Source organism: Gambusia affinis, linkage group LG09, assembly GCF_019740435.1.
Source record: "Gambusia affinis linkage group LG09, SWU_Gaff_1.0, whole genome shotgun sequence".
In the NCBI taxonomy this organism is placed as follows: Eukaryota; Metazoa; Chordata; class Actinopteri; order Cyprinodontiformes; family Poeciliidae; genus Gambusia; species Gambusia affinis.
This window is the reverse complement of record NC_057876.1, coordinates 27,460,857-27,488,054: the sequence shown is the minus strand read 5'-3', so window position 1 is coordinate 27,488,054 and position 27,198 is coordinate 27,460,857. Positions and strand designations below refer to the sequence as shown.

The 27,198-nt window shown below is 36.6% G+C and overlaps 1 protein-coding gene and 1 long non-coding RNA gene across 5 annotated transcripts in view; one reads left to right on the top strand and one right to left on the bottom strand.

Moving 5' to 3' along the window:
- LOC122836869 overlaps positions 1-15,694 on the top strand; it is a 78,365-nt gene extending 62,671 nt beyond the window's left edge. The window contains exons 3-4 of the long non-coding RNA XR_006371646.1: positions 9,221-9,291; positions 15,272-15,694. This is a non-coding gene — a long non-coding RNA (uncharacterized LOC122836869). The remainder of the gene's footprint in view (positions 1-9,220; positions 9,292-15,271) is intronic.
- An 8,888-nt stretch (positions 15,695-24,582) lies between these two features.
- fstl5 (follistatin-like 5) overlaps positions 24,583-27,198 on the bottom strand; it is a 175,550-nt gene continuing 172,934 nt past the window's right edge. For all 4 annotated transcript variants that reach the window (XM_044126833.1, XM_044126834.1, XM_044126835.1 and 1 more), the window contains one exon: positions 24,583-26,891. In XM_044126833.1, the coding sequence (XP_043982768.1) occupies positions 26,189-26,891 (703 nt within the window). In that variant the 3' untranslated portion in view covers positions 24,583-26,188. The remainder of the gene's footprint in view (positions 26,892-27,198) is intronic.

Genomic DNA, 27,198 nt, shown 5'->3' with positions numbered 1-27,198 from the left:
CAAAATATCTGTTTGAATACAAAACATGGATATCAATTTAAAGTCTTTGCATGGGTCCATGGATGCACCTCACATTCCTCTTTGAAGTGGCATAAAGTCTACCGCATGCATTCATGTTTGTTGGAATTTGTGCAATTATCTGTTAATAAATGAGATCTCCCACTATCTGCTGCTTTTTCACCTCCACTGAGCTCCATTATCTGAGGTCTGATGCAGTTGTAGTAATGGACAGAGACATGATCAGGCGCCACACTCCGAAACGAGGAAGTGAAAGCGAAAGATGAAAAGGGATTTCATGCCTAACTTGTCCAGTGAATTAATGATTATAATTTACATGGCTTCTCTTTAATTCATAAACCCAAAATTGAATCAATTCAGAAAATGCCATTGAATGAATGCATTCCAATATTGCCTGTTAATCATAATTCAGCTGTGGCTGTTCTCACCCGTTTTCTGAGGTGATGCAGGAACAATCTCTACCTTTGTTCCTGCAGCTGGAGGCCAACACACCAACTGATGGTGGTTGCAGCCTATCTGTGTTACTCATTTTAGATTCTTAAATCATGCATGATCCTCATGTCTTATTCATCTCTCTCGCATTCTTACAAGCCCGTTTTACATATGAATAGGTAGTGTGAGGCTGAGCTATTAATGTCCCGGCGAGTAAAAGGATTCACTTCGTCCTTTACATGCAACTAGTTTGAATCATAAGGAAGGTCTAAAACAAATTTAATTTAACAAAAAACAGAAAACTTAGCAACTTACAAAGTTTTAAACATAAGAGAATGCATAAGTTAGTCAGTATTAATTGATAAGAGTCTTAAAGTGACTCCAACCTTAATTTACATAAATGTAAACTGATCACAGCTTTACCCTTTCACAGAGAACACAATTTACTATCGGAGAGTAATTAGTGTTTTCTGTAAAGGCCATTCAATGAATCAGCATCACTGACATAACCATACTAGCAAAAAAAACATAATGTGTTTATGGAAAAATAGTCATGTTCAGCAAATTATCATTTAGGAAACTGTCCAGTGAAAACATTTTAATATTCATGTGCCTTCTTAGTGCTTGTATGAAAACATTTTAAAGGTCATGTCATTTGCATAAACATTTAAATAATTAATATTCCTTTTCACATGATGTATAGCTAAAGCAACTACAGATGATACAATAATGAGGCCTTCCATAAATTGCTGCAGTGCTCAACCAAAGTGTCTGAGGTGGTTCAGCAAAGCAGTCAGTGGAGTTCTATTTATTTCTCAGACCTTTTCAGATTGAGGGCCATTTAACCCCTTTAGCAAACACTCACTGACCACCTAACTTGAAATTGCTCACAATTACACAATATCTTAATATTTGCAACCTGGAATAAAAATATTGGTCTCGTAACATACTTGTTGTTATTTTCTTTGTTCATCCATGCAGTTTGGTTATTTACCAAACAGGCCACAGCGAAATCATGAACAAGTCTACTCAGGGAATTTTGAGTTATTTACAGATTCAGATATATACAGTACAGACCTAAAGTTTGAAAAATTGTGAATGCAAATAATTATAGTTCTAAGAGAAATCAAATGTGCAAAAAAACCAGTTTCAAGTCCTTACAAAACTGGAAATTGGATAAAAATTCCAAATCGGTGCATCGTCAGTGGTACTTTCTGTCAGTTTGTATTTCTATAGACGGAACAATAAAATATATATTGTATCATGTAGCATGCATGTATTGACTGATTTACATGCAAATAATCTGACACAGTATGTGACTGAAATTGAAACAGAAACCTGATAAAGTCAAGGGGCAGCATACTATCAGTCCTAAGTACTTTGTAGAGTGTCAGGAGACTTATTAGTTACCAAAGCTCCTCTATATTTTCAAGGCTGAGAAGGCTCATTTTAACAAGAGGGTTGCACACTTTATATTAGTTCAATTAAGTGAAAAAGTTCAGTTAAATGTCACGGGGAAAAAAGTGAAAGTAGCTGTTTTCAAATTCAATACAAGCTGCCAGGAGTTTTGTTCCCCAGTGTTATTGATTCATCTGCTCTGAAATAAAATATTGAACTTGATTCACAAAATGAATGATTTTTATTCCTTACCTACTTACTCCTTGCGTTTGTGTGTGTAAATATGTGTGTCTTTTTCTAATAGAATTTTTGTTTTGCCTTTTCTTGCTGCCAAGCACTGGGAACTTATCCCTGGGAAAAAAAATCATTGTGTGAATCTTTTTGTAAAAGAGTCAACTAAAAAGGAGTAAATTAATCTATAATGCTTAAATATATTTCTGTTAAAGTATATGAAACAGTTTCTTGCCTGTGACCATAGAATACAGTGGACCCCCAGGACCTGCAGATTTGGGGACAACAGCCACCCACTTGAGACCGCCTCTTGAAAAGTTTATACCTCTCTATTTTAATATTTGAAAGACAAAGTATACTTTAATATGCATTAATGCACAAAGTGAAACCCATCTCAACATTACCACTGGTGCTAATATTTAAAGTTTTATCTCCACTCTGGTGGTTGCAGCCAGTCGGCACCATGGAATATGAATGGGACTTCTAGGTTTGTTGCTTTGCAAACGCCAGCCATCTGAAGTAGTCTTGTATGTACTTCAGATTCTCATGATGGATTTTCTTTTGACTCTGAAAGGAAAATTACAAAAATCCACCAAGTGTTGAATTTTCTGCAAATATGGAATTATCTGTCACAGAAAAAATTGTGATCAGGTGAATCTGTCAATAATGAACTGTGAATATGCCGGGGCTCATTATTTCACTTTAGCTGCTGAAAGTTGAAATTTTAACACTTCTCTCTCAGAACATGTTTTGTGTTTTTCATAAATTTTCGTATGGCACATTTCTTTGTCATATCTTTAATGCAATGCAGCACTGAGCATTGCAGCGGCAACAAAATGATTCAGCCTTGATTACAATTCTCAAATGCCTAATTTGCATCTTTAATTAAGAAGAAACCTTTTGCTATTAGCTTTTGGTTCATGAGAGCACACCTCTTTTTTTGTTTGAATGCTTGTGTGTTACAGAATCCACTTGGTCATATGTGATTGCTAAATGTAACCAAACTTGTCAATGTGCCATGTACCTAGAGTAAGAAGAGAGTGGATGAAATATTGAGTTGACCAGCATGATTCTAAGAATATTTATTAGAATAATCTGGAACCCTCACTGCAGGCAATCAATTGTTTCTATTTTGCTGTCATGAATTGATGAACATTAAAATCACTTTGTGCGATTCATAGTTTCCAAGGAATGCAAGTTTGTTTAGACTTGAAGATGGTGTTCCTTGTCTTTCACCTATTCTGGCCAATTAGAACTTTCAGTGTTGAAGTAATGAATAAAGAAGCCTTTTTTAGTGTTTTTATTTCTCTTTAAGAAAACATATGAAGGGGGGGGGTTGAGGTGTGGAGCTTTAGTTTTAGTGTTCAACGATGAAATGTTCAGGTTTTACTTGATTTTGGTTCCACTCATCATTTCTATAAATGATCTGTGTGATGATTAAATGCAGCTCTGCAGTGGAAAAATGCAAATGAGAGAGACGAGCTCTGAATCGTTCTCTGTGGACGGATCAAGGTAAGAACAAAGGAAAGAGTCCTCATCATGATTGCAGAGACGCCTTCTGTTTTCTCAGTCGGTGGACCATAATAGATTACTTCACTTTGTTTTGAAGAGCGCGAATTCTCAACATTCATTAACAATAAAAATATACAACAATGCCCTGCTAGAACAGTGAATCTGACTGAATCTATTTGAGGCATCAGATTACTTTAACGACATCCATGGTATGAGACAGATATGCATCAGCCGACATTTGTAGTGTTTATACTGCATTTTGGTTGTATTCACAACAAATCAGGATTGTTAAAATTGATAAACAAAAACCTGTATTTTTTTCCCCACAGGGTTGTGTGGAGTTTCTATTCACTGACAGACATGGGTATCTATATTAACATAAAAAATGTAAACGTTGTGCTACTTGTGTGATGCTCAAATGCCAACAGATGAAATTGTACCAAATTAAAGACACCCTGTATTTTTACAGGGATTTGTAGTCTGTGCTAGTTTAATTTTTTGAAAAATATCAAATGAAACTGAGCTTGACCACCTTGTAGCTCATTTTCCATTTTCACAGAACCTCGTGTAACTTATAAAATGTTCAGTTTAATTCATTTGTGTTCCTATTTCCACACTAACAATGGGTCAGATGACAAGCTTATGAAAAGGGTTGCTAATGGTAACAAACCCACAGATGAATTCATCCAAGCCTTTTAGCATATTTTATTTTATTGTAGTTTTTTTTTTTTTTTTTTTTTTTTTACAGGCTGCGGTTTTGCTTTTTAAATTGACTCTCAGCCTTAGCAACAGTCTCCTTTCAGCAGTCAACAGACAGCTGAGCTTACAGACGCACAAAATGCCGGGCAATAAATACTCCGTCTCCTCAGTGCATAAAGAAAAACAACTTTCAGGGACTTCAACATACACCTGTCTGTATGCTTATCGTGAATTCAGCAAATCCACCATGCACTACCACTACAGATCAAGGAATACTGATTTAAATGGACTTTAATTGTTTATAACTCTTTTGTTTTGCATCAATAACAACACATCGATAAGAGATGATATGAAAACAGATTTAGTCTTTCTAGAAAGGCAATGTAATGAGTTGGAAATGTCTTAAAGTAGAATAACTTTAAATTACCTTCTTGAATAAAACATGCAATATAATATGAATTATTTCCTCATTTGCTTCAAAATATTTAAACTGAAATCTTATAAATTAATAGTTGTTTGGCTTATAATATGTTGGCTTATGGATTTAAAGTTTGATCACAATTTCCCCGATTTATTGGAACAATAAAATTGATAAATACCAATTTATCAACATCTTCTAGACGATGCATTGTCAAAAACATCCAAATACTACTTAGAAAATGAAACTGAAAGGTCAGAACTGACACAGTTAGTGTCTTCTAAAAGTATTACAAGTATTACTAATATTAAAATAATTTTTCACACTCAATTAATCAATCGAATTTTATTTGTATTGCATATTTCAGCATCAAGGCTTTTCAAAGTGCTTTACTCATATCAAACACAGAAACACAATGCAACATAGAATCAACAAACAAAACACAACATTAAGTCAAGTTCCGTCAATAAATTTTTAATTGATTACATTTCCAATACAATCCTAAACAGGTTGGTTTTTAGTCTAGTTTGCATCCATAAAAGGTTTACCAGTTACACTCCTACTGTGTTATATGGAACGAAATACCTATTGGTATTTTCAACGGGCTTCTGGCACTAGACTCCGTACACCTCTTTCACGAAATTTCGAGCAGGGACTCCGTTGTCCCTCATGGATTTTTGTGCAAGTCTTTGGTACCTGTTAGTGTCTAGAATTTACAGGGATTCTGTTACGTGCAATGACCCTCAGTCACTCAACGCTTTTCTTCCAGCACGAGGCTCCGTACACCTCTTTCATGGAATTTTGCTCTCGGACTCCATCATCCCTTATGGATGTTTGTTTAATTGCAACATGGAATCAACAATCAAAACACAACATTAAGTCAAGTACCATCAATAAATTTGTAATTGATTACATTTCAAATACAATCCTAAACAGGTGGGTATTTAGTCGAGATTTAAAGGTCAGTGTTTCAGCTGTTTTGCTGTTTTCTGGAAGTTTGTTCTAAATTTGTGGTGAATAGATACTGAATGCTGCTTCTCCTCGTTTGGTTCTGGTTCTGGGGATGCAAAGCAGACCAGAACCAGAAGACATGGGAGGTCTGGAAGGTTGATACAGCAGCAGCAGATCTGTTTTCTATTGTGGTGCTAAACCATTCAGTGATTTATAAACTAACAGCAGTATTTTAAAGTCTGTTCTTTGACCTACATTGTTGTGGTATTAGCACAAAGTCCAGGATATACTAATAGGATGCAAACACATGGTGTCAAATTGAAAAGAGGAAACAAAATGATGCATTGGCTTGGAAAAAAAAAAGTACATTGCACTTGTCATTTTCTGGAGTACTTCACTGATGTGCTCTACTTTGTGCTCGTCTGCCACATAGCATCACAGTTAAGCACACTGCAGCTTGTGGTTGTAATATGCCACAGTGTGATTTGAAATGCAAACACCTCATTTATTGATAATCTTATTGAACCAACTGTGAAAACTGGTTCAAACAGGAAGTGTAATGAAGTTTGTTTGGGATTTGAAAACACAACAGGGGATGTAATTCTAATGTTTTTTTCATTATAAAGATGAATGATGTAATTGCTTGACCTTAATGTGCCTAATAATAAACCACATGCTGTAATGGATTGTCATATGGGGAAGAGGGCACCTCTACCACAGTCCTTAAGGAATATTAAACAGCATCTTTGTTTTACTGCATTGTTTTACTCATCTGGACATTGTGGTACATTGTGTTTTGACTTTGCAAAAATAACTTATTTAAATGTTTTATTTGAAAAGCTGCTTATACAGTGTTCCAAGATGATTGTTAGATTGTCTTATGTTTTCTGCGATGTGAGGAACCATCACAGCCATAGTATGAGCCTTTTGTTTTTTCCATGGAGCAATGTTTTATCATTCCCTCTGAACTTACAGAAATTATATATATATATACAGTAATCTAGCATTTTTTTCTATTTAGCAGTTTGCCTTTTTCAGAAACTCAACTTATATTTTCTATTTTGCTCCAGAGTCTTGTAAGTTTTCCATTTAATGAGCTTCTGCTTTGCTGTTGCGATGTCATGTTTGAGTTGTTGTTCATTCATTGAGACTGGAAATTTCTGCTCTAATAGTGTTTCCCCGACTCCTATAGAAGACCACACTCCTCTCAGTTAAGACTTAAAAACTTCCATTACTGACTCAAAATCACAAAGGGAGGTACACAAGTTTTGTTGGCAAATAAAATTTGAAGGACTCATGAATACCAAGTGGTAGAGAACCAGTTTTTGTCTTCAGGTTAAAGAGGGTCAGGAATTAAAGTTGACCCCTATCTCAAGAGTCTTTCTTTAAGCAGTGTAAGATCAGACAACTGTTTTTGGTAAATAGAAAGTTTTGAGATTCAATAATTTCCCACAATGACTTTTGAATTAATTTATTGCAATAATGGGACTCCATGAAAACTTATCAAATTAATTGCAGGGTCTGTAATTAATTGATCAAAATAAGTCCAATTTCAATTGAAAATCTATGTATAGACAAAATAAAAAAATTATGATTTAAAAACTCTTCATGGCTAAATTCAGTACTTTAGCAGTAAAGCAACCAACATATTGTTTCTAATATGTTCCTAAGGTTATTCAACCATCAGATTATTGCAACGTTCTCTTCTACCCATGAATGAACAGGAAGGTCAAACTATAGAAATGTAGACTAGATGTTGGCATTAGCATCGGAAATGTCTGTGCTGCTGCAACATCCCCAACATGCAGTGAAATGCTGTTTTAGGCTCGAACAGCTTCCATGATCAGCCAGCAACTTTTGGAACAACTTGAACACAACTAGAGTTTTCTTCAGCATCTCATCAAAGCATATTTGAAGTAACAATTAACTCCCAGTAGGCCAAAAAAAGAGAGGCTTTGTAATCCATCTCTTTCCTTCTCTTTCTTTGCGGACGTAGCTTGTGTGTCAGACAACAAAGGTTCTGGTTCGGCACTTTTGTATGGATAACAAAAAAACAAAAAAAAAAAAAAACAATCAAAATAAACACATTGAATTCTTGGCCTTAATTTATTCCATAGATAAGACTGAACAGAATGATTCAGTTCTCTGTATGCAGAATGGTATTTTTAAACAGAGGTTATTGCCAAAAAAGCTGAATGTATTCAAACACGTTCATGGAAAGCTTAGTGGAAGAAAAAAGTGTGTGCAAGCATAATTGCATGATTGACAGGACTATGAAGCAAAATTCATTCAAGAATTCGAGGGAGGTTTACAAAGAGTGACTTGAGGCAGCACTTCTAGAGTCACCATACAAATGCATGTCCAGCAGCCATTATGCTATTTCTTTTAATCCCATCCTGAAAGAGACCTCATCAGATGCAGCTCACCTGAGCTAAGGAGAAAAATGGTTGAACTGCTTGGTGGTCAAAATTTCTCATTTCAGAGGATAGTAAATTGGAAGGAAGAAACACTCAATCCAAGTAGCTTTAGGTCAACTCTGAAGTTGCTGATTACACTTTCCTGCAGGACTTTGCATCTGCCCACACAGCTAAAAGCACCAATAACTGTTTTTATGACCACATTGTCATTGTGCTTGATTGGCCTATTTAATAGTGCATTAAATACGCCATTTTTGTACTTTAAGCATCATAGCTGCTGGCATACTTCAGTGATTCAGAAATGCAGACTTTAAAGTAGATATTTTCCTTTAGTCTAAAAACATTTAAAGGACATAGCCTTCTGAAAGGCATTTCTGTGCTCAATATAGTCTCCGGAAAACAAAAATTCCCAGGTGAGTGGCCTGTCGGTCGCAGGCATGCACAGGCGGCTGAGAAATGCAGCCAGTTTTTGTTGGATCCATATTATTTGGGGAAATATAAGCTTGCTTGCTCCACCGCCTCTGAATTGCCTCCAACTCACCTGCGCGGAGCCTTCTCCTGGAGGGAATAACTGTTTATACTTGTGCCATATGTGGTTTGTTGTTGTGCAGTCAAAGAGGAAATAAAAATGTATATTGAGCACTATATAAAGTTGTCTTGCTCCCTTTATAGTTTAGGGACTGCTACTCTGATTAGGGGATATGGGAGAAAGATAAAAATTTTAACCATTTTACAAAGTGAAATATCTTGACAGCTCTGTGCCTGAAAATGTAAATCAAATCTCTCCAAAGATTTGAATGCCAAATATACTCAGTTTCACCACTTTATTGCATAATAGACTTTGTTTATGCCTACAGTGCTGGGGCCAGAGGTATTGAGGTTAGCGTTAGAGAATTAAAATTGCCTATTGCCTTGAAAACAATCTCTGAAACCCATGTCGGTTGGACAGAGGACCAGGTGCCATAAAATAAACACAAAAAATATTGCAGGTAGAATTTTAATGTGGTCTGAATACTTAAAACAAATATAAATTCTGAGATATTTGGTCTGCAGACCAGTAGTTGATTAGCTGTGAAAAATATAATCGGAGAATCTATAAAAACATATTTTAATGTACCCTGGGGCCATTTATTATCAACTTCAGGGACCAACTGGTGTCTAACTACACCCATCTGGAGAGGCTGGAGCAGCGCTGGGAGGGATCAGGAGGGATGAGTGAGTATGCTGTCACACCTACACAGAAATGTATTTCAGCAGAATGTGACAGAGTGATGGACAGTTATTTATCGTTTCTGAACCAAGGGGACATGTATTAAAAGGTCAGTGCTATAACGGCGTGTAAGACGGATTCAGTTTAAATTTCTTTGACAAACGGCATCAAAAGCAGCTGTAGGCAGCATCCCAAAGGGTTTAACCGTACAGGCAGGCTCTGTATGCACAAGCTCAGACCTGAATTAATGACTGCTTTGTAGTGTCTGCTTATTATTGTTGCATCCATCATTTTTGTTTAATTAAAGTAGCTGTCACTTTACGGAAAACTTGAAATATTAGGTGTTTAAAAAAAAACTGCATCATGAAGACCAATAAGCACAGCACACCAACAAGAAATGACCTCTTACAAAAACTTAAAAGCAGTTTAAACAGCCTTAAGCATGTCAGAAATATCCAATCAGTCGTGTGAACTGGATGAATATGGATCAACCACACTACATAGAGATGTCCATGGCCATCTACATAGAGAAACCTGGCAAGAAATGTCAAAATTATAAATGGTCCCACTGTAGCTCGCGATTTGGAAATGGATTTGTCAAAGTTTGGGTGACAAAAGATTTTTAATATGACAAATATTTGTCTTTTACCCCACAAATCTGGCCTTTATGAAAGAGCAACAAGAACAAAGCAAACCACAGAAAAACCTGTTTAAAGTCTGGCAGAATCCATAGAAGAGGAACGGATCTAGTTCCAGGGTAATCTTGGAAAGAAAAAGATGACTGATTCAGAGGTTTACCTTCCAGCAGGATGATGACCGGAAACATACAAACAGATGTACCATGGAAAGCTTTACCCAAAAGCATTTTCATGTACTAGAATGATCCCATCAAAGCACAGACCTAAATCCAATTCAGAATTTGTGGCAGGAATTTAAAATTGTTGTTCACTGATGCTCTGCATCCAATCTGACTGGATTTGAACAATTTTACAATGAAGAATAGTGAGAAGTTTAGTCTCCAGATGTAAAACTGATACAAACCCCAAAAGACTTGGAACTGTGACTGCAGCTAAAGGTAGATCAACAAAGTATTGACTAAAGGCTCATCCAAATCAAACAGTCTACATGCAGTCACATGGTTGGTTATGTGTTCAAATTCAAAATGGAAGAAGCCGTCTGTCTGCAGGCAGCTTCTTCCATGACCTACGACTGCAATTTCCAGTTTTTATTAATCTGACCATCTTTGTAGGTATATTGTGAATCGTACATAGAAACACTCCTTCAACATATTTATGTCACCTGCGGATACCAAAACCAGAGAGTGAAAGCGGAATAGTTGAAGATAAATATCAACATTGCTGTCTGAGCGTATTTCAACTTCTGCTGACCAACAGTTCAACCCAGGCCTGGTGTCCAGAAAGGGAGGAGAACGCCTCTCTGCAAACAAGATGACAATTTATGTTGCACTACTATGTTAACGAGGTCTGATTATGACGCTTTAGAGGAAACATGTGAGATCCTTAAGAAGGTTTGAAGACAAATGTCTGCCCCACTTTGCTGATTTTGGTTTACAAAAAACCTGGAAACCATGTATTATTTTTAGTCTCCTGTAGAATAATGCTTTACTTTGGTCTGTCAACACAAAAAAGAAAAAAAAAATCTATTGAATATTTCTTAAAACTGATACATTGAAAATCTAGTAATAATGGAATCCTGGTCAGGTACAACTGAGAGAGTAAGATCTCCCTTTCTGTCTTCAGAGCAAAGTGATTTTTTTCTTCCCACTAGTTGTGACTGGAATGATGGTAATTGCACAAATTGCACTGCAGGTGCAGATGTGGTAGGACTGCCCTCATCAGAAGTCCTGCCTCCCAGCAGCTTCTCTTGGCAGCAACAGCAGGTGATGCAGAATCTCTGCAGCTCCATGTGGGATACTTTTGTGTTCCAGCTTTTTAACTGAAACGTTTTAGTGGGTGAAATGCTCTTTATAGGAACTTAGTTTCAACTGATAACTGACTCCAGATTTTGAAGTTTGGCTTTTCCAGTCCGTCCCTGGCTGCTTCATAAAAGCTGTCCATGGGTTTCATATTTGGTGCATTATTAAGGACAGCAGTAGCTCAGTTGTTGTCTTGTTGTCATTGTGGGTTGTTGTCTGAGTAACTTAATTTAAATTAAGTTGATAATTGAATAGTCTTGAAAAAATATTTGTTGAGCAACACTTAAAACTTAAAATTGTAGAAAAAAATAGCTGTTTGCTGTGCTTGCTGATAATTGTAGAAAATGTTTTAATGTGTAAGAAGTAATACATGTGCAATTTTTGGCATTGAGATTCTAAGCAATTATGCTGTTACAATATTCTTTGGCTGTTTTCAGTTTTTTTTTGTTAAATTGAACTGTCCAATCTGTAGTCACGTCTGAATTGGTATACTGTACTGTGAGGAACATCTATTTAAATTAATGAGTAAACAGTTCCCTTTAACATTTTTCTTTTTGAAAAAGTATTTCGTTTAAAGTCCAAAACAAACATTTTACCTGAAAATTTTTTTTCCGTCATTCCCACGAGCATCTATGTTTTCTCTTCAGGTTATTTATAGTGTCGACTTTTATGATTTAATAATCTGTATTTGCCTAAAGATGCATTGTAATTTCTTTAGAAAATTGGATGTCAGTGAGAAAATAGGCAATCTTTTCTTCATTACATACCTGAAAAATAGCTTTTCTATCCCAGCATGGTCTTTGCCAAGTAACAGTGATATATTGTTATTGGCTTTCGGCCCAGAACAGGAAAATGTTTACATAAATTTGTGCCATCGCATAATAAAGTCACATTGTTTGTGTCCTTCAATGACTAGTTTTATGAGAAAATATGAATAGGGTCTGGCTTTCTCTCCTCAGTAGGTTATAAAGGTATGCATTGTACTTCAGTGAAAAATACATAATTCACTTCATTGCTGACTTTAAGTTGATTTAGAAATGAAGTGGGTGGAATATCTTTTTTTCATCTTTTCACATAACAAAAAATAAAACTACAGACTCCAGAACAACAATAAAACTGGTTAGTTTCCCCTTCAACCTTTTTCTTGTTTGTTAAAACCTTGCATTTACAAAGCTTAATGCTGAACTAGAGATTAATTAAGTCAAGTTGAGAATGGGAAATCCATCTCAGCAACAAGGTTGTTGCAAAGTGCTGCTTATGATGAAAACATAAAACAATAACCAATCATGAAACGGGAGACGATACATTTTTGTCAAAAGTCATCATCAAAACAATCAAGAACAATCCTCACATAAAAATATATTTATGTACGGTAATGTTCCAGTTATTGACTCAAAGTAACTCTAAACCAAACCAAAAATGCTACTGATATGAATAAATAATTGTACATTTCAGGAAGAGAATTAAGTGTCATACAATGTGGAAATAACTTAAGTTTATGTGATGTTTGAAGATTTAAATGCTTGTATGATTTAAATAAGTATAGGAGCAGCAGAAAATCTGAAGATCTTGTATCTTCTACCTGCTCTTTTTTGATCAGATAAAGGAAAATTGCATGTCAATTAGGCATGATCAATTGTTTTTAATTTTCTTTTTTCTTTTATTTTTTAAAAACTGTTTTTAAAAACTGTTTTTACTAACTGTTTTTAAAAATTGTTTTAACAGTTTTTATTGTTTGTTGAAATAAACAAAAATTCATAAATTAATTATTCAATAAACAGGTGGGGCTTTAGACTTGATTTAATTCTGCAAAACTTGATTCTGCAAACGTGTTTCAAGTTAGAGGAGAATAAAAGCTGAATTCATGTTTGCTTTTGGGGATGCAGAATAGACTAAAACCAACAGACTTACTGGTCTGGAAGGTTTGTACAACAAAATATCTGGATTAACATGCTAAATAATTTGGTAAAAATCCTCATTCATCCAGTTCATAAACCATAATAAACATGCAGATAGTTCTCTAACAGTACACTATAGCAGATAAGATTAGAGTTCTTGAACCCTTCATTTCAGTCAATCTCCCTGTTCAGATTGTCTGAAGTTTGGCTTTGCATAATGGAGTCCCTCTTGGCCTGAAAACCACCAGAATACTTCCTTAATGTGCACTCAGGCTGCCTTTCCTAACAGCCGTCTCTTCTGCTCAGAACTGTCAAGCTGGAGAGAGCGGTAAGATCCTTCCTCTTGGCAGCAACGCAGCCGCTCTCCAGAACGGCTTTCCTGTTGCGGGATGTATCTCCCGATGTTTGAGAACCCAGGAGATGGTCATCACAGCTGCTTCAGTGCTCACTAGTGAGGGGCAGTGAGGAGTAAATTCTCGTAATGACAGCCGGCGGCCCATGGGCCGACCCAACACCGGCTCTGTGAGGAGCTGGCATCCGCTCTAACAGACAGAGAAATCCATAGAGGGGACCTTTTATGATTTCCACTAGAATGACCACATTTTGGAGAGTCGGGGTGTTGCTGCATGTTCCACCGGTTGTTTTTATTTAAAGCCTTCCTTTGAGCTTTAAAGTTTTCCTGAAAACTTGATTCTTTTGGATAGAGATTCCTCAGAGATTCCAGCTGGTCAATTTTGCCTTGATCTGAACGGCAAGAAACAGAGTGAAAATTAAGATGTTTTTCTTTTTGCTGAAAAATGAGTTCATTTTTTGCTGCAGATGCATTCCTTGAAGCCATGTCTTTTGACACACCTTTAGACTTGGCACCATCCAGGATGTGAATATAGCGTCCAGATGCATTATATCATTATTTATATATATAATCTTTTAAACATAGGAGTGCTCTAATTTGCTATTAGTGTTATACAAGTAAACTATCTGATGTATGCAAATAGCAGTAAATCTTGTGTGTACAATATTGCATTAGACTTTAAAAGCTGGTGCTTTTTGTAAATGCCATGAACACATGCTCTGCACACCAGGGTAATATTGTGCAGTTTGGATGGGGTGCCACCTCAGTAAATGTCCACACCTCACACAGATAAGTGTATAAGCTGCTGCAGGTCACTTACTGCTAGAAGCAAACATCAGAAAGGCAGGAGGAAGGAAATATATGTATTTACAACTGATTTCATCATTACAGATTTGCCAATAGTATCACAGTTTTGTGGTTTTTCCCTTTTGATGAAACTTTGGAAGTTTGGCCTGGAATGTCCTTAAATTTACTGACTTCACACCGTTTAAAATATTAGAGGTGAAATTTATATTTTGACTTATTTATGGCTTCAATTTTTGAACGTGTGCCAAATTTGAAAAATCCTTTGAATTTTATTTGCACTGGTAGAATATATCTGGCTCTGCAATACAGTCAGCTCTGTCCAAAAATACGGTGCATAATTCTTTGGTCTTATTCAGTAGATTTTTCTTCCTCCTAATTGATTAAAGTTGCTCAATAGGGATTGTTGTTGGTCAGTAGCACCTTGTTGCTGAGATTTGATCAGGATACTGGGGGAACAAAACCTGTCTTACACATGCCTCAGTACAATGGAGGACCGCTGATTCCGCTGCCCAACATTCAAGTCTAAATAATTTTATGTAACCAGTAGAAACATTTATTGGTTTAATATCTTGTAGATGAAAGTACATATTGTTCTTTTATGAATTTCTTTTTGGCTTTTATTTTTTCTTTGTAATGTCAAGCCCGTTGGAATCTCATGTATATAAATTATGCTACATAAATGAACTTGGCTTCCTGCATCTTGTAATTTGTGCCTGGATGTTCAACATGTCCTTTGGTGCTTTACAGATGATTAACTTCTGTGTTTGTGGATTTCACGTCAGATTATTGAAGACTTGGTTCTGGACTTTCTCTGCACACCTAGTTGGAGTCAGAATAGGAACCTAAGGTTTTAGGTTATGCTGACAGCTGTTGTTCTCACTGTCACAGGAGGAAGGAACAGAAATAAGCCATACCTGATTTACACTGGAACATACTTTCTGTGCAATTGGGTTCAGTTTTAGTTTTTTTTTTCTTTCTTTTTGTTCTACCAGCACGAAAAACGACCACCAGCTGGAATGTACGCCTGTCAGAAGAGTGGCTTATCCTTCAGTGTAGAACAAGACGTTCTCCTGTATGATGGGACCTGAACTACATTTAAAAGCCTGAACAGAAAAAAAGAAAATACAAAAATAAAAACAGTATGTCCTGACTGCAACCGCTTCTCTGCTCAGAGCTGTCTGAAGGATATCCAACGATGCATGGTAAGATAGACTTTTTTTTTTTTTTTTTTACATGTGCTCACTTATCCCCTTTAACCTGCCAAGTTGTCTTTCTTTGCCGCTCACTGCACAAAGCTGGTGCAGAGAAGCACAGGAAGCAGCAGCTCACTTACTTTCAAAGCAGCTTCACAGACTCTAGAAGAGCTGTCAGCAGCGACTTCAGAGGCGTGTTGCAATAAGCCGTTGGTATTTTAACTCGACTTTACAGTTGAACATGTAATTCATGGGAAACATGAGCCACATATGAATGAGTAAAAAAATAAAGCTGATATTTTTAAATAATAGTCTGTCAATGTTGAGAGTCTTTGCCTGTAATTTCATTTCTTTTAGTAACTGATCCATTTTTATGCTTCTTTAAGCTGGACGCTGACATAAGCGTTGGACCTCTGTGCTGCTGCAACATGTTTTCCACTGAAATGTTATTTTAGACTTGAAAAGCTTTGGCAATAGGCCAACTCCGTTTTGCACAGTTTAAACTGAACAATAGTATTTTCCAGTGTCTCGTGAGATCATTTTTTTTTTAAAGCAAAACTAAAGAAATGTGTCCATTACCTTTTTTTTTGTGGCCGTCGCTTGTGCTTCAGCATTACAGGCATACCAGAAACACAATACAAAGGTTCCAGCTCAGGAATGCAAAAAATAAAAAATAAAAATCGAATCACACAAATTACTAATAAAAACATGAAATAATATAGAAGCATCAAACAGGTATTAATTTTTCAATAAATGTAAAGACAGGGAAATATGAAAAATTTAAGCTTTCCCTAAAAAGTAAAATTGTCATTTTCTCTAAACATTTTCTGGCTCATGAAAGTTTTAAACAGTTTAAAAGTCAGAAGCATCTAACAGCTATTGGTGAATAAAGACAGTTTGAACATCCTCAAAGGATTTTTTTTTTCTTTTTACTTCTCTGAAGAAAAAGAAGAAAACTTTGACATACAGGCAGCTACCATAAATCAGATTCATATTCACCATAATCTGAGCTGGATATGTCTGTCAGAGTTTTGAAAAAGTGAGCAGAAATGATGAAACGCTGAGAAAAACGGCACCCATTCATTTGCAAGGCACTTTGAATAATCTGCAAAGTTAGCTGGGAGGAACAAGATGGTCATTTTGCTGCTTTGTTCAAACATCAAGCTCTTTTGCAGTTTCAGTAGTTTGGAGAACTGCAGGGGTAAACTTACCCTGTTTTGATGCTTTCTTTCAAAGACTTACTGTCTGAAATGGTTTAGACTGATGTTGGGTAACAAGAAGGAGCTATAGTTTTACTTATTATTGGGGCTATGTTCACAAACAGTCTGAGTTCACTGAGAGCTGCTAAATTTTTCAAAATGTTTCAAGCAAGGGTTTGTCCTCAGATCTCAAGGCAAAATGTCCTCATTAGGGAGGCTGGGTCGGCAGATATGTTAGAATATTTAGGGTTTCCTTTTTTACAACTCTGTCTATACTCATTTTAAAAGGTTACATTGATGATCTACTCGCAAACTAATACCTGGTATTATTTTGTCTCCTTAAATAAGTTCAGTTTTTTATTGACACAAATGAAACATACATGAAATAAAATGCAAGTTTTTAAGTTTGTTTTTTGTTTTTTACAATTAAATATGTGAAACATGTGGCACTAGTCTCAAATTCTTTGCAGTCTCTAAATATCTTTCCAGCTGGATTATTTAGTTTCCTCCATCCTCCCTTCACCTGTAACCACCTTTATTATCCCTGCTTGGAGAACAACATCCCAGCAGCATCACGTTGCTGCCATATTTCACCTGGTGGATGGTGCTGAGAGTGATAGGCACCATTTTGCATGAAAGGCCTGAAAGTAACATTTTGGTCTCATCTCACCAGGGCACCTGGGTTTTGCCCTTCACTTGTAGTGGACGGCAAAAAGAAGTTGTATTTTTTTTTCTTATTTTTGGTTGTTTTTTTCAGCAGTTTTCACTCCACTTTCCAGTTATGCAATACTTTATGTGGTCTATTATATAAAATAAAAACTACATCGAAGTGTTTTTTTGGTGTATTTTTAATATATGTATATAAAAAAACATGAAAGACTTCAAAGAATATTAATACTTTTCTAAGGTTTTGTCTCTTTGTATAGTTATTTTTCAGCTTTGGCTTTATGTTAAGAGTAAATTAGGGCCAAGCTAATTTTGTATGTTTTAGGTTGGGTTAATAATTTAAGAGCTTGGTTCAGAGCATTTCTATGTCAAAACTAAAAGAGACTGTTAAGATTTTCTATAACCTATTAGACACCACTGAAAAGTTAGGGATATTTGACTTTTGGGTGAAATTTAAGAGTAACGTACTGTTTTGATAATGCATCATGAAAATAGTGTATTGAGGTAGAAACATGCAACAGTGATTTCCTCAGTTCAAACAATTTCTGTAACAAGAAACAAGGGTGGAGGGTAAATCATAAATATCTTGTCATTAAGGCTATTGATCAGTTGTTGGGTGTTGTCTTGGTTTTGTGATGTCAAAATGTAGCGATATTATGATGAAGACTTAGTTGATTCATGGATCAAACACTTTAACTCCAGCAAGTTGAGTAATAAGTACTGAAACCTTAAAGAGTTGGACGGGTCCATTCAAAATTTAGAGAAGGTCACAGGAAGTTCACCACTAAAGGCTATAATGCATTTTAGACTCATCCTGAATTTTCACCAGAAAGGCAAACATACTGTACTTAAGTTTTTGAGTAGTGTAATTAGCATTTATAGCAAAATGAGGCACTGTTAAAATATTCCAGCCCCGCTAGAGATTTTTAGCACATGTGTTTACTGGTGCTTTCCAACTAGTGTTGGAAATGATGGCAATAAAGAGATTATACCAACTGGCTCATGCCATTTGCATTAAGCAGTGCTTCTAAATACTAATCTTTAAAGAAAGAAGGCTACATGCAATTCGAACAACCTGCTCTCTTACATATAATAACACTGGGATGCTACAATAAAGTCTTAGAAGCATAAAAATAGTAAATACAGCAGAACAGGGAAGGTAACACTCCTAAATAATAGGCTGGGCAATGTGACACTATTGTATTATTTCTAATGTTTGTGTATGTCTGCACTAGCACCACTTACTTGATACTCTATTCTCCAATGTGTCATATAAAGATATAAAAAGTGATGGGGAGGAACAGTTTGACTCCAGAGCTCTTTCCCTTGTTTTGACCTTGATTAAACTCTCCCACCGCTGCTTTTTTGCTGCACACACACTGAACAGCAAAAGGACAGACGAGACGCATGTTAAGCGGCGGTGCTGGCTTCTGTCACGGCCGACCTGGGAGCCATCAAGACAGGATCACTCGGCTATATCTCTATGACAGGACTTGGCTTGCATTGCCAGTGCTGCTCAGTGTCCACAGGAGTCCGTTTGGCCACGGTGTCATGACAGCCAGCTCAGCATGACAGTAGAACAACTGAAGGAACAAAGAGTTCGCTGTTGCTTTTTAAACCGTGTTCTGGTGGGGAGGGGGCTGCTATGACCAAATGACCAGTATTTAAGGCCACCTCTATGCTCTGATTTATAAATTACTCCAAATGACCAGGTTTATTTCTTATCTTAGGAAAAACTTTGTACTTTGGCAAGAGATTTATATATTTAAAAACATATTTGCAGAAAAAAACAAACAGTTGAACAGCTGAACACTGAATTAATGAGCTGAAAGTCAAAACTCCCATCCATTCGGAAATAGTTTTTTTTTTTTTTTTGTTTTTTTTTTTTTTGTTTTTCCCCAGTAATACAGTAATATGAAATATTTTGACAGAATGTACTGAAAGTATCAACTAGTTGATAAATATAGTATTTAGGACTCAAAGGGAAGATTTTAGTGTGTAGCAGCAAAGAGTGGAACATTACTTAGACTGAGGGTGATTTCACACCAGCCATATTTAGTCCACTTTAATCAAACTGTAGTCTGTCTACCTAGAAACTGTGGTTTGTCAGGAGGTGTGAATGTGCAGTGAAACTCTGATCTGACCAATAAAGCAAGCCTAAAACTCAGGACTGGATTTCAAACTGTGGTGCAGTTTGAATGTGAATGCCAAGCAGACCAGAAACCGTTACAAAACAGAAAGTAGACTACAGCGCAGGGAATTCTGGGTAAATACAACCAAAACAATCATGGAGAGTCTTGGGGTAGCAGGAGACTCTTGATCTTTTGCCAAACATGAAATAAAAATCCTACAACTGTTAAAATCTTATGCCACACTATTTTTGTTTAAAGTTACACTCGGCGTCGAAGCAGTTCAGGTTTGATTCCAGGTCTGGGTTATTTACTGCATGTCCTCCCCTTCTCTTTCTGCACTTCTTCCTGTCAAGTTACCAATCAATAAAGGCCACTAGTCCCAAAAAAAAAAAAAAAAAAAACTAGAAAAGAAAAGCTTCTTAGTGACAAGGCATCAAGAGTGGGCCGGATTACTCTTTCTTTGGCCCAAAGCGTTAAGTGAATTGTTCACTAAAAGGTCTGTGACATTCTGAAAAAGTAATGCAACCTTTTGATTCAGGAGTGTTGGAGCAGAGACATCTAAAACATCCAGGATACTGTCCGTGGAAACTGGAGTCACCATTTCCATCCAGGGTGATTAGATTGTGTCTGAACAGTGCTAAGAACAGGTGAGAACGTAGTGAGGGACTTTCTTCAGGCGTCCTTCGGAGACTTGATGTTAATTTTAGCATAAATTTAGCTGTCTGAATCTGTGTTGGGACACTTACTGACACAGTAGCATCTATCTGAATGAAAATTTCTGTAAACATGGTTGTTGAGATTTGCAGACCTACTATATGTCTATCTGAATATAGAGTTTTCCTGATGGAGTTCTCCTCTGTAATAAAAAATGTAGTTTTCTCCTGTTGGGATTTTATTGATTAGTGGATATCAGGACACTGTGTGGGTGAGTGAATTTGTCTCAGATGTAATGTATGCTTTCATTGCTTTTTAGATGTATTTTATGTTTTATCACATTTGAAGCCGTGGGAACCTGATGTGGTCAGTTCCTCATAAAATGTCTCCTGGTAAGCATAAAATCTCCCCTGCAGAATGTCTGCTCACGTTTATACATCATATCTTTTTACTGTAATGCTGTGGTTTTATAGGTAAAAATCTCTGTCCAGGGATGATGAAAGGTCTGAAGCATTATGCTTCCTCTCTCACATAGCATCTGTAAAACTATGCAGGTTTTTATGAAGAGTCTGTAGACAAAATAACCACAAAAATGTGACTTAAATGACTCCCAGGTGTGTTGATGTCAAAGTAAAATAGTTCAGTTGATGGATGGATGTGCAGTGTTACAGATACATCAGCAGGGTGGTTGATTGCTCATGTGACAGCCCACTCTGTCACATGAAGGGGAGTATTTGCAAATAAAGCAGGTAACATTGATCTGATCACTCAATATGGATTTCAATGTCAGGTGTAAATTCACATTCTTCGACTTGTCTACTCACATCCAGATCAGGCAGAACACAAGTTGAGCCCAAAGAAAAAGCCCAAAATTAGCTCTTAAAAGCTCTTTGGTAGAAATATTATTCCATGTAAAACATAACATCAATTAATCTATTTTTAGTCTCTCTTGGATATTCCTGAAGACTATTTGTATCGCGTTCAGAAGCAAAGTGAATCAGAACACTTGCAGCAAAACAGAGTTTACTAAGACTGCAAAGCAAAGACAAAAAACTCCAAAGTTGACATTTTAATCCATCTTTAGCGTATTGTATTTATGAATAGCACAGCTAGCATTTTGAGAGCAGCAGTCTCTGTGTGTGCAGCGGACATCTTCCTTCTGTACAAATTCCTATGTTGGAGAGTGCTGTCAGTCTAACCTGTTGGTGCCACTGTTGGAAAAAAAAATCAATGGATTTTAAGCTTCCAGCTAAATTTGGAAATTGTGAGATTCTTGTTACAGCTGATCGAAACAGAACAAATGAACTGCACCGACGAAAAACAACAAAAAATGTTCAGCTCCCAACAAAACACCACTGCTGAGGAAAAATTAATTGATGGCTGCAAGGCTAATGTTTGTTTATTAATGCACAGTAATATAAAATATATACCTAAATTAGGTTTTCAATGCAATTTAAAGCTATCATTTTGGTCTCCACGCTTTATCCTTAATTTTATCAACAAACTAATTGATTACAAAAAAAAAAAAAAAAAAAAAAAAAATGTTGACAGTTATTTTTCCCCCCCATGGTTTTAATTCTCTAAATTTGTTCATGAATCAACTTTGACTCACTATCTTTTGTCAAAGACTGCAAATGTGCAGCTCTGGAAAAAAAACAAGAGATCTCTGTACTGAACGCCATTGAAAACCTCCTGGTTATTCCACCAAATACTGATTCCTGAGTTAACACATTAGTATTGTTGTTCCTAAATGAATATGAACTTGTTTTCTTTGCCTTGTTTGAGGTCTGAAAGCACAGAATCTTTATGATTTTGACAATTTCTCATTTTCAGCAAACGAATACTAAATTTCTGTTTAAAGTTTCGAAGACATGTCAGTAGTTCATAGAATCAAAGAACAATGTTCATTTTACTCAAACATATAAAGATTAAGACCAAAGAAAGTGATCATTTTAAGTTGTCTCTGAATTTTTTCCAGAGGTTTATATATTTTTTGTCTGCTACACAGAAGTAGTGACTGTTCTGAAGAGAGAAGGCAGGGAAGAATCAAGAATCATAACTGGAACAAAGTTCAGCACCACCAATGGCCTCAATCAGTCATTTGACTCTTTGCACTGGTTGGACCCGGGAGGTTGAACTGTCCAAGCTTTGCCCGCATGATTAAAGAGCTAGTGTCTTAATTACGCTGCCTACCTTATGAATGGAGTAACAGCAGGAGGCGGAAGAGGAGTGTGGCGTTAAATTCTCCTGATGGAGGTGAGACATGACTGCGCAGTTCAAAGCCCTCCCTAACAGCAGCAAGATAAAGGATTGACAATAGATAATTAAAGGACTTCCAGGGCACAGCTGTTTTTTAAAGGAGGCTCAGTTGGGAAGAATATTCATGTCAACTAGCAGCTTGTGTGAGTCGGGGAGCAAAATGAATTGGGACGGCTGTGGATAGGAATGCATTAGGGAGTGTTCATGTCAAGAGCTGTAGTTACTGTAACAGGTGGACGGGTCTCACACTTCTCAAAGTAGCTGTCCAAGAAATAACTCAAGACTGAAAAGGTATATGGTAACAAGACTACTTAAATACTGATTTTAATTAGTGCAAAAGGGTTATTTATAATCTGTAGACAAGAGCAACATGAGGTTTTGGAGATCATCTCATCCATCACATCTCTAACATGCATTGGATGATAAGCAAACCCAACAGAGGAAAATGCAAAGATTAAATATTTGCAAAGTTTAAATGTGCTTTCTATTTTCTTCATAAATTTAACTGAAGAGGCCCTTAAAATATTTTTCAGACATGATGCTAAATATGAAGATAATTATCACATTTGTTTTGCTTTTCCATTGCATAAATATTTCTTTGTTTGAACATTTTAAGAAATGTAATTCAGTTTTCAGATGTTAAACTTTCTCCTAGAAATAAAAGTATTTCCCAGCACACATTTGTAAATAAGAGTAACAGAGAAATGCTGAATACTTCTCAATATAAAACATGGCAGACACTCTGATCTGTAAAATGTAGAAATGCAGTATTAAACCGTTTTTCCAAACATAGTTGCATGATTTCCATGAGTACAAAGTGTCAAGCTGTTGGTTTACTTTCAGTGACATATTTTAGCTGTGTCCAGATTTTAATGGTTGAATCAACCACAGCATAAAATCAGAGCAAACCTTGGAGTTATCCAGGCTGTGTTGAGAATAATAATTCTGTTTTCCTTCTAACTCTGTTAGCTAGTTGCTAAGCTAAAACTAAAATAAATGACATGTTAGGAAATGCCCTCAAAGCTAAGATTACAGGATACAGGCGCTAGGTAACGCCCTCTTTGGGGCGTAACTTATGTAGAGGCTAACAAAGGAGATCACAAGCCCTTCTGGAGAGCCATTTTGACTTGCTACCTCTTAAAGGTGGCATGTGAAACGGACCAGTTTATTTTAGTATTAATAAATGGAATTCATAAATTCAACTCACTGCATCGTCTGTAACCTCATACATCAAGAACTCAGCATGGAGAACAGATAATTCTCCACAGCAGACATTACTATACGTCAGAAATAAGTTGAAAATCTGTTTGAATTGAAAACTTTGCCTTTCAAATCCATTTTTATCTGATAAAAAGGGAATTAACTAAAATTAATGTGGCTGTAATATATCAATAAATCAAATGTTATTTGTATAGCACATTTCAACAGCAAGGCATTTCAAAGTGTTTATACTGTTAGTCATGGATGCCAACAGTCCAATGTCAACTCATAGCAGCCTGTCTGTTGACTATAACATTATGATGAACAGTTTCAATATCTGAATGCTGCATTAAGATTTTAGCTCCTTTCAGAATAAAATAACTTCCTCTTGCTGTTAAACTCGTTGCATCAGTACAAATACTTTTCCTGCTTGTTAAAATGAACTGCTTTGTTAATTCAGCCTTTCCACTTCATCTTGTTTCCTCTACACACTTCATTTATAATGCATTGCATTTAATACTCAAACTTGGCAAGAAAGATTTTAAATTTAGGTTGGAACATTTTCTCAGTTCATTAATTTATAAACTGAGCATATTTACTCTCAACACAAATTTTTATTTCAAGTTACAAACCTTTATAAAATTCTCTAAAATCTAAATTTAGGAAGGCAGGAAGGGCTTGGTGGTTAAGTTTCACTTATCTTTGTCAGTTTGAAAATGATGGCCATTAATAGGAGGGACAAAGTAAACAAAGAATTGATTTGCACCTCAATGCATACAGCTTTGAGATCATTCTATTTTGCATAATGTCAGAGACCTTCAAAGCTGTTAATTTTATTTTAAAACAATCATCTAAGCAGAAATACACCCTCTGTTTCACCCAAAACACACCAGAGTTCTGACCTTGTTCTTCTTGCAGGTATAGCTGAATAGTAATGAGTAGCTCTGCTGCCAGGTGAAACTACCAGTGACTAAATGTTTCTTTTAAATAAAACACCACATGTTTTTATCTACCTTTTATTATTGAGTAAAATGACAAGCGGGGTTTCTTTTTAAATAACAATCACATGAGGGAACATACAACACATGGATATATGAAGCTGAAAGCGTTGATCAAAATGTGCCGAGGAACAGGAAGAAGATGACAGTTGAATGTTTTGATTCTGTGAAAGGACTGTGCTGAGTATTTGGTTGTAAAATGAACAATGTGTGCACACATGAAAAACTAATGGATTCACAGTCGGCAGCTATGTACAGAACAGAGTTCATTACCATCAGCATTACCTTCTTGTCTCCAGGAGAGAAAAACGTGACAATTAAAACGAAAATATATATGAGGAAGTTTGAACAGGAAAGACAAAAAAGCTCTATATAATAAATACACATTTAAATTTAAACTGAGATTAAGTTACATTGTGTTACAGAGTCATGTGGGAGGGTGAAAATGCATAGAAATATGTCCAGCAGGAGACAATTTTTCCGTGTCTTACAAGCTACACATCTACTGCAGAAGCATCTGAAAATGTTGCTTCTAACTTTCAAAGCTTGTCCTCAAATACCACCTACACAAAACCACAACTACACCATCATCCAGAGTGCTTTTTTTCATTAGATCACAATTAAAACATCCACTGAAAACATGCTGCAAAGCAGAGCAGACAAAGCATGTTTACCACACTGAACTGTACATTAATATCTTTCTTTTGGTCCAAGGAAATTGAAGTCATCACATTTTTAAGCAATCACTATATTGACTCTGTGCTGGGAGACATTGTTAAATAACTTTGTGTATAAACTTAGTATGGTTTTGAGCATCACCACTGACTTTCATTTTTCCGCTTTGGAAAATAAAGGGAAAAAAATACGATAGTGGTCAAAACCCTCCAAAGCTGGTTTATAATTTTGGATCAAAGGTTATGGAGTGTGCAGCCATAATGAAGGACTCCGTCTCCTCTTCAAACAAGATGGGATCACAGCAAGGGCTCATTTTAATTAGACAGTCAGCTGCGATAGACGGACATACAGATGAGAGCGGCAGATTTGAGAAGACCCACACGCACCGTGAATGAAGAGGTCAAAGAATGAGCTGGAGTCTGCAGCCACACTGGAAATAATTATGCTTATCCCTAGATGGAGGGTATTTTCCTTAAAGGCACAAGGAAAAAGTTGGGGATGGGTGAACTTCAACTGCAAGAGTTAATCTGGACAGATAGTGTACAGTTTACCAGTGTTTCTGCCAATTTTTTATTTATTCCCACAAGGGATTATCTACAGCATTCTCACATACTTAATAAACGCAATGTTGCATACATTTACAAATTCTTCTCTACTATTCCTGAAAAATGTTAGTAGTTACTACCAATCATTTCTGACAGAGGCAAATGTTCAGGTAGAGATAATTTATCTACTTAAAAACAGTCTAATCAGTTACGCCCTCATTGGTTTTATAGTTTAAATGGCAGCCATCATACAGTGGACTAACAAATCAATTTAGTTTCTAATTCTGCATTTAATTTTACTCTTACAAAATTAAACAATCAGCAACAAAATTCAGTGCAACGGTACCTTTGAAGAAAAACAAAACCCAGTGAGTCTTGACGTCATGACCTAAGAATCCCCGACCCATACAACCACGTTGCCTTTGAGAACGTCGGTGATCTCACAGTTGAGCTTGTTGAGCCGTCCGTCCAGAATGAAGAGGGACTCCCTGGACGGCGTCATGATATACTGGCCGAAAAGTCCGCTGCTCACCATGACCCTGTTCCTGCTGCTCCACGGCCAGTCGAACGACTTGATGGCCTCTTTCAAGCTCTTGATCATCTTGACTTTGCCGGTGCTCAGCTCCACAAACAGCACGTCAGTTTGACGGCCAGAGCTGCCGAACACGTTGTACTGGTGGACCTCTGTGAACGAGCGTTGGAACGCCAGATCGGATAGGTGCAGGTTGGTGTGGATGTCGAAGGGTTCCTGGATCTTTCCCCGCTCAGAAATGGTCTGGATCCTCATCAGGCCATTGACGTCATCCACTGTGACCAGATAGTGACCATCTGGAGACATGTAAGGGGTGCCTGTGACGTCACGGTTCTGCCCAATCACGTTGTCTGTAACGCTGTCTAAGATGAGCTGGGGCTGTGTGGCGCCGGTCGAGTCGGACCTGCAGTTCACAAAATAGTAGCCACCAACATGGGTGTAGGCTACAGATTTAGGGATGCAGTTAAATTCCCATAAACTGATGTTTTTAACATAAGACGTTGTCTCCAGGTTGATCTTGTAGATGACGGGCTCATTTCGGTGAAAGATGAGACCAAATCTAAGAGAAATTTAGAGAGGAAAAAAAGAAATTCAATCAAAATTTGTTGCAAATATGTAGTAACCAGATGAAATGTTCCAAGTTGAACAGTTATTGAGTTCGCCCTGCAATTAGCACGTTGATGGTTCGATCCCTGCTCCACTCATCTGAGCCAACAGAGGCACTCAATCAACTGAAGTCACAAAACCAAATTCTGTACCTATGAAAGTTGCAGATTCATCCATTCTCTGGAAGTTGGGAAACTTTAAAGTGATCAAATACTTACTTTCTGATGCATAGCCTGTAAGTACAGTTTTCATATCTTGCT